Source organism: Ochotona princeps, chromosome 8 (assembly GCF_030435755.1).
Source record: "Ochotona princeps isolate mOchPri1 chromosome 8, mOchPri1.hap1, whole genome shotgun sequence".
Taxonomy (NCBI): Eukaryota; Metazoa; Chordata; class Mammalia; order Lagomorpha; family Ochotonidae; genus Ochotona; species Ochotona princeps.
In genome coordinates this window covers 36,864,557-36,872,639 of record NC_080839.1, presented here as the reverse complement: position 1 = coordinate 36,872,639, position 8,083 = coordinate 36,864,557, and the positions used below count along the sequence as shown (strand labels likewise).

General features: G+C 46.1%; 1 protein-coding gene across 2 annotated transcripts in view; it reads left to right on the top strand.

Moving 5' to 3' along the window:
• Positions 1 to 107: 107 nt before the first annotated feature.
• PUS10 (pseudouridine synthase 10) overlaps positions 108 to 8,083 on the top strand; it is a 66,556-nt gene continuing 58,580 nt past the window's right edge. The window contains exons 1-2 of one of the 2 annotated variants that reach the window (XM_058667850.1): positions 108 to 154; positions 5,642 to 5,782. In XM_058667850.1, coding sequence (XP_058523833.1) covers positions 146 to 154; positions 5,642 to 5,782 — 150 coding nt within the window. In that variant the 5' untranslated portion in view covers positions 108 to 145. Of the gene's footprint in view, positions 155 to 178; positions 410 to 5,641; positions 5,783 to 8,083 lie in introns of those variants that run through there. The other variant, XM_004580116.4, reaches the window with a different exon arrangement.

Sequence of the window (8,083 nt, the reverse complement as noted above, 5' to 3'; positions counted from 1 at the left end):
GAAGAAATTCCGTTCTAAATCGGCGGAGGGAGGCGGGGGGGAGGGGTGCGCAAGGGCTCATCGATAGTTCTGGCAGCGGCTACAGTAGCCTAGACGTCAGAGGGCGACTGGTCGGGTACTGACTGGACTCCGGGAGTCGGGAGGAATGCCCCAGGTACTCCTCCGGCACGCGGGGCAACACGCGGGGGATGGTGTTTGGAGCGGTGAGACCTAGACTTTAGCAGATCTCCCTGACTGCCATCACGGCAAAATCCACTCGGTCGCCGCGAGGTGGCGGGGCCTGGCTCTTTGGTTCTGAGGATCGCGTTTCCTCGGGAACGCAATTGCTAGACACCGGCGGTGCGTGGGCTTTAGTCTTCCCCGTTCCCGCTGCGGGTCAGCAGCCCACGCGCCAGCCTCGAGGGAGAAGGTGAGGCGGGGCAAGCTGGCCGGCTGCTGCTGGCGCGGGGTGCGAGGTGCGGGGTGCAGGCCGGGCTGGCCGGCTGCTGCTGTTGGCGCGGGGTGCGGGGTGCAGGCCGGGCTGGCCGGCTGCTGCTGTTGGCGCGGGGTGCGGGGTGCAGGCCGGGCTGGCCGGCTGCTGCTGTTGGCGCGGGGTGCGGGGTGCAGGCCGGGCTGGCCGGCTGCTGCTGCTGGCGCGGGGTGCGGGGTGCAGACCGGGCTGGCCGGCTGCTGCTGCTGGCGCGGGGTGCGGGGTGCAGGCCGGGCTGGCCGGCTGCTGCTGGGGTGCGGGGTGCAGGCCGGGCTGGCCGGCTGCTGCTGGGGTGCTCAGGCGGCAGGGCTGACGAGGACCTGCCTGGAGGGGAGCAAGGGCTGGCGGGCACTGGTGTGCACCTGCTTCGCGGGACATCCACACCCACCCCGCGGCACCGGCGATGCCCAGATCTTACGATTTCACTTTTCTTGTGTTCTTCATCCCGCGGTGGTGAAAACTTGAACCTTTCCTCCAGTATCCCAGAGACGGAGCTCCCTGCCGTGGGCGTGTGGAGCAGGGGGTCGGGGCCCCTGACAGGAGCATCAGGTCGGGGAGGCTGCGCTGTTGCAGCTTTGTATAACCAGACGTGTGGACGGAAAACCACGCTCTTCGCCAAGGCAGAGGGTGCTGGGGAAGTTAACCACGTGTGGGAGGCTTCCTGGGGTCTTGCTTTCAAAGATAACGAGCCTCAGGGGGAACAACTGATTGCTCCTAACTTAGGTCCAAACGATGAGAAATTTCATCAAGGCCAAACAGCAGAAGTTTGTTACAAGATGCTTCGGGGGGGGGGGTGCTGCATTGTGGCTGGGTGAAAATGACATGGAGAGGTTCACACACACACACACACACACCCAAGAAGGTGCCCATTGTGTCTGAAGTTGTTTGGCTGTCGTTGGGTGGTTTTGCAATTCACAACAGGTTTGGAAAGTTCTCCGAGCCAGGAGATTGTGATGTGCCATTGATTTCGTACCATCCCTTTGTTCTAGTGGATGATTGAAGGAGCGACATCAGGTGTTTAAAACTAAGAGAGAATGCCTTTTAATGTGACCAAGTGCCCCCAGAAAGTGCTACAAAAACGTTCTTCCTAAGGACTCATTGATTTGTTTACGCGGGAGGGTGTATTTGTTTGTCTTCGAGGTAAATAAATGGAGCCTTTTAACTAATGGAAAGGAGGGGAAACACCTGATGGAATTCCTGGCTCCCAGCTTCAGCCTGTTGGTGTTTGATCAGGCCTCTGCCAGCACCGGGTCAGTGGATGGGAACTTTCTCCCGGTCGCTCTGCCTCCCGGGGTAAGACACAAACAGCCTTGTGAGAAGGAAGTGCCCTCGGGGATGCACTGTGTTTATTGGAAAGGCGCACAGAAACAGAGAGAAGTTCCCTACCACACCCAACAGGCAACCAGAAACTGTTTGGATCTCCCGTGAGAGCAGCATCAATCTAATCACTTGGGGCGTCAGCCGCTGCCTCCCAAGGGTGTGCGTCAGTAGGAAGCTGTAATGGGGGAAGAAGTGGGACTCAAACCCAGACACTTCAGTGTGGTATGCAAGTGTCCCAAGCATGTCTCAGTTGCCATGCCAAGCACCTGCCCCTGATAAATGCTTCAAATGCTTACATTCAAGCGCCAATGCTGGGATCCATGTAGTGGATGTGGGGGACAGGAAGGTGTGAAGAGTGTTGTTCCACTGCAGGCAGGGCTGCAAGGAATTTCCCGCTGCATGGCAGGGCCCTGCGGATGTCTCTACAGGCACCTGAATGCAGCTCCACCTTCCTTTGCATGGACACTGGACCTCCCTACAGAATTCTAATCCATTCAGGCATTATTTGCTGCTGTTGAGTTGGCTTTTGACTATCAATGTGAGCTTGGAGGTTAATGTCTTGCCAAAGGGCCTTTTATTGTTCATGCTATCTTGGCTGTCTGCATTGACCTTATGCTAATGAAGGGATCTGTGTTTATGGTTTCATTCTTCCATTGATCTGTAAGTTCTCTGTGATACAAGATTGAGTTGTAGAATAAGAATTGTAGTAGGAACTTTAATTGAGTTTTTAGGTGAAACAAATGGCAGAATTATTCTTGGATACACCCATTTGACCATGACTTCAAAAGTCTGTGCCAGAGCTTGTGATAGCTTCTGTATAAATAAAGGGGACAGCTTTCTCTCATTGTCGCTTTCTCTCATTCACGCACCCTTCACCCTTTTCGAGTTCCCAACTCAGCTGGAGCTGGACAATGGCAGGCCAGCGCTGTGCTTCAAGAGGTTAAGCTGTCACCTGTCCGGCTGATATTCCATTTGAAACCTGCCTGTCCATTTCTGATCCAGCTCCCTGTTCTTGTGCTTGGAAAAACAGTGGAAGACAACCCAAATACTTGGGCCTCTGCCTTCTACGTGGGAGACCCACTTGAAACTCCTGGCTGTGGACTTTGGCCTGGCACAGCCTGGCCATTGTTGCCATCTGGGGGGAGTAAACTAGCAGCTAGATCTTTTCTGTAACGTTTTTAAATAAATATATTTAAAAAAAGAAAACACCAAAAATCTGCTTATGTTCAGTGCCTTGTATGATCCGTTTTCTCAGTATCAAACTAACAGATTAAATGGGCTGGGGGAAGGCATTTAGATTGCACTTGTGGGGCCCGGCAGCATGGCCTAGCGGCTAAAGATTGCACTTGTGAATAATACTGCACAGTGCATGTTGTCAGGTTTTGCAACCTGAATAAATTCATGTAGGTTTATTTAGAATATATATTGTGTAATTTCTTGAAACTATCTTGGGGCCCAACTTACTCCACAATAAGTGTTTCCACTGCTAGTATGTGTAAATTCTCACTGTTAGGCCCATAGAAGCTGATTTTTTTTTCTCTACCTCTCCTTATGAATTCACATATTCACCTACATTAGAGCCCAGCCAGAGGTCATCTCTGTGCTTGTAGTTCTGGCTGTTGGTTTTTATGATGAAGAATTAGGTAGAACTGTACTCCTGTCTTTCTCATTATCTTACATGAAAAATCTGCTCTCGGTAAGTAGCCACAAACATTTAAACACCTAAGAGCAGTGACTTTGAAGTCTTGGAAAATAGGCTGATGATAACAATCATGTCTTCATAGTAAGCTGTTGGCTAAGCTCTTCACCCTTGTACGAATTTGAAGCAGGTTCCTTTGAGTTACGAAATCAAACGGATTAAAAGGCTCTGTTGCCTTTTATAGGATGGTGTCCATCGTACCACTCATGGTCATGCCATCATTGATTTATAACATATTACAATTTCATTATTGTGAAGGAATGAGTTCACTGACCGGAAGACCTGTTTTTTGCAAGAGCAGTTAGATAATTTGAACTTTTGCTACTCCTAGCAACAGACGGAGAATTTTCCCTTATTGGTATATGGTATTTTTTCTATGTGGGTTTATTCAAGTTGCAAAATTGGCAATATTATAGGTAAATGATCTCATTTTGCACTGAATATTTTTGGTTGGAGGTTTTGTTAGTGGATGGAAGGAGCAAATTTATTCAGTTTTCGGTGATTTCTATTTAGCTGTAATACCGTCAAAGCAAAGTTGATGTTTTTGCATCTACTTGTCAATTTGTTTTTGTTGTTGTTTTATTTTTTAAAAAATTTATTTTTATTGGAAAGTCAGATATACAGATAGGAAGATCTTCCGCCCGCTGATTCTCTCCCCAGATGGCCGCAATGGCCAGAGCTGAGCTGAGCCAATACCAGGAGCCTCCAGCCTCCAGCCTCCAGGTCTCCCACGTTGGTGCAGGGTCCCAGGGCGTTGGGCCATCCTTGACTGCTCTCCCAGACCACAAGAAGGGAGCTGGATGAGAAACAGTGCTGCTGGAATATGAACTGGCATCCATATGGGATCCTAGGAGGAGGACAAGGCGAGAACTTCAGCCACTAGGCTACCGCTCCAGGCCCTGTCAGTTTATTTTAAATACTTGACTGCTAAACTTTTATTAAGGTCTAAGGTTTCACAAGTGTTATATTCTTTAGAATACTTTGTTTTTTTCCTAGGAAATCTATTTTTAATTTCTAATGGAAAAATTTCTCCCTAAATGGCCACATTGGCTAGAGCTGGGCCAGTCCAAAGCCAGGAGCTTCTTCCTGCTCTCTCCTGTGGCTGTAGGGACCTTTGGGCCGTCTTCCACTGCTTTTGTAGGCACAGTGTCAGGGAAGTGGCTCAGCTGCATGATGAAGCGGTGCATACTTTATTGAGTTTTTCTGGGTGTCTTTAAACTAAATTTTTTACAGGGGAGGCAGGCAGTCAGGTAAAAGTTTCTTGTTAACTATGCAATAGCACAAGCTCCTCTAAAGCTAAATCACAAGAAATTTGGGAAAAAATCACCAGCTTCAGGCAACATTACAGCAAACATGAGTTGCAAAGCCAATACCAGTAAACAGACAGATTTAACAAGAAAAGGAATATAAAGAAACTTTGTACTGAGGTATGTTTGGGCCACAAACCCTAAAAGAAGAGATAGGTGCCTCACAAGTCCCCTGTCACCAGCAAGGCCACCTGCGATCCCAGCAGGAAGCCTGCTTCCGCAGCTTTCCCAGTCCGCTCAGAATGTTCCTGGGGCATCCAGTGGTCTGGTTCAGGGGGCAAATATCCCCACACTCGGAAAACTGTTCTTAATTTTATTTCTTTTGGTCTACTTGACTTTGTTGATATGCCTTATTCAGAATGCTAAATTCCTTGACCTTAAGACCATTTTACCTGATCTAGCTAATATACTTTCTTCATGTTTGTATTTTATTTCTGTCATTATTCGAAGGTAGAGCAAGAGAGTGACAGTGAACAAGCAAAAGTTATCTTCCATCCTCTGATTCACTCCTTAAATGCCTGTAACAGTCAAGGCTGGGGCCAGGAACTCCATCTGGGTTCTCCAGTGCGTAGCAGAGACCCCAGTATTTGAACTGTGTGTTGCTTTCCAGGGGGGAGCTCTAATTGGAAGCTGGGTCCAAAGCAGAGTAAGGACTCCATTCCAGGCACTCGATGTAACATATGGGCACAAAACACCTGCCCAAAGGGAGTGTTTTAGAATGATGAAAAGGGCATTAATGGAGAGTATCAATAGTCTTTTGTGAAATTAGAGTTGTTTTGTCCCTAAAAGTGATAGAGTGACTGTAGTAATAAGGCTGCTTATGTTTTTACTTTTGTTTCTCTATAGTTAGAATTATTTAGTATGCTTCCACTGACCGACGAGAAGAAACCTGTGGCTCGATTGTTGCTGAGTACAGGGACCTGCCCGAGGTGTGTCTTCAGATTCTGTGGTGTGGATCTGCACACTCCTTACAAGCTTCCCTATAAGGTATTTCTGCTTTTTCCAAGTTAACACTTCTCTGTGTTCAAATTAATACCTGTACTTTGGAGAGTAAATACCCACAAACAATTCTTCTGTAATTTAAACAAAATGCAAGTAAATAATTACATTTAGTGATAATTTTGGAATAACCATGACCTTAAAAAATTGGTATTATAAGTCTGATTCCATCCTAAGTGACGTGTCTAACATTTAGTGTAGAGGCTTTGTGGAGGAATTCTCCAGTGCATTTTTTTTAGACATTGATTAATTTGGAAATCAGAATTACAGAGAGAAGACACAGAGAGATGGTCAGATGGTCTAGAAGCTGGTTCACTCCTCAGATGGCTGTAAAGGCCAGTGGGAGGCCTGGCTGAAGCCAGAAGCTTTACCTGGGTCTTCCACAAGGGTAACAGGGCTCCAAACTCTTGGGCCGTCTTCTGTGTTTTCCTAGAGCATTACAGGGGAGTTGGGTGAGAAGTGAAACAGTTGAGACTTTGAAGCAGATGCTAGTTCTACATTTAATGTTTTTGTCGACCTTTCCTGAGATGCTGAATTAGAATGTTACCAAATATTGCTTCTCAGACCCAGCGCAGTAGCCTAGTGGCTAAAGTCCTCACGTTGCGTGCGTGGGAATCCCATATTGGCACTGGTTCTAATCCTGGCTGCTCCACTTCCCTTCTAACTTCCTGCTTCTCACCAAAACTTGTAAGATGTATTAGGATCCATCATCAGATGAATGGATAACAAAAGTATGGCATGTGTACACATTGGAATATTATTCAGCTATAAAAAAGAATGCAGTTCTACCATTTGCTACAAAACTATAGAACTATACATAACTATAGAACACCATGTTGAATTAAATGAGCTGGATACAGAAAGACAAGTATCCCATGTTTTCCTTTCTAGGTAGGAGCTAAAATTAAAAAACATACAAAAAGGAAAAAAAAGTCTGTATGTATCGTTATTATTGCAAATATAGTTTTGTAAAACTTTGTTTTATACGTTGATAAAACCAAGACACTGGATGGGAAGTGGAGCAACTGGGACTCAGCGCCCATAGGGGTTGCCAGAACTGCAGGCTGCAGTTTAATTTGCTGTGACGCAGTACCAGCCTCAGGGATTCTTCCAACTTAACGCACACAAATGGTTTTTAATTATGATGCCACATTTCAACATCTTCAGCATTTGTTTGGTAAACGATCTCAAAATTATTTTTAATTGACTTTTCTGTCAATGTTCACATTAAATATTTTACCTATGAAGTTTTAGTGATTGAGATTGTTAACCCAGCAAAATTGACTACTTAGGTGTTTTTATGTTAAAGATTTGATTACTTTTATTGGAAAGTCAGATTTACAGAAAGATCTATCCACTGGTTCACTCCCCAAGTAGCTGCAACAGCCAGAGCTGAGCTGAGCCAAAGCCAGGAGCCAGAAATGTCTTCTGAGTCTGCCATCAGTGCAAGGTCCCAAGGCTTTAGGCCATCCTCGTCTGCTCTCCCAGGCCACAAGCAGGGAGCTGGGATGGGAATTGGGATTGCCAGGATTAGAACCAGCGCCCACATGGGATCTCAGTGTGTGCAAGGCAAGGACTTTAGGCTACTGTGCTGGGCCCGACAACTTAGGTATTTTATATATCAGTAATTATAATTGAGGTTCTCTGAAATTAATACAGCTGAAAGACTCACAATAGAACTAGAAACCAAATTAATACATTTGTTCAATAAGCTATGAAAAAGTACTTCTTGGTACTTTTTATATTGGGTACATATTCAAAGATTTCAGACGTGCTAGGTTAAATTTATTTATATAATTAGTGCAAAAATAAATAAGTCAATTTATTCATGGAATCTTCCTGCTCAGTTAGGACTTCAGTCTCACTTACACATGAACTTTTTCAAAATTTGTTCGTGGGCCCAGCACAGTAGCCTAGTGACTAAAGTCCTTGCCTTGCATACTCAGATCCCATATGGGCGCCGATTGTAATCCCAGATGCTCTATTTCCCTTCCAGCTCCCTGCTTGTGGCCTGGGAAAGCAGTTGAGGGTGGCCCAGAGCCTTGGGACCCTGCATCTGCGAGGGAAACCCGAAGGAGTCGGGAGGCTCCTGGCTCCTGGCTTCGGATCAGCTCAGCTCTGCCCATTGCAGCCATTTGGGGAGTGAACCATCGCATGGAAGATCTTTCTCTCTGTAAATCTGCCTTTCCAATAAAAAATAAATAAGTATTTAAAAAAGGAAATATGTTCATAATGTAATGTAGAGAATTCACTTGTAAGTATGTATTTATTAAAAAAAAAGTATTTATT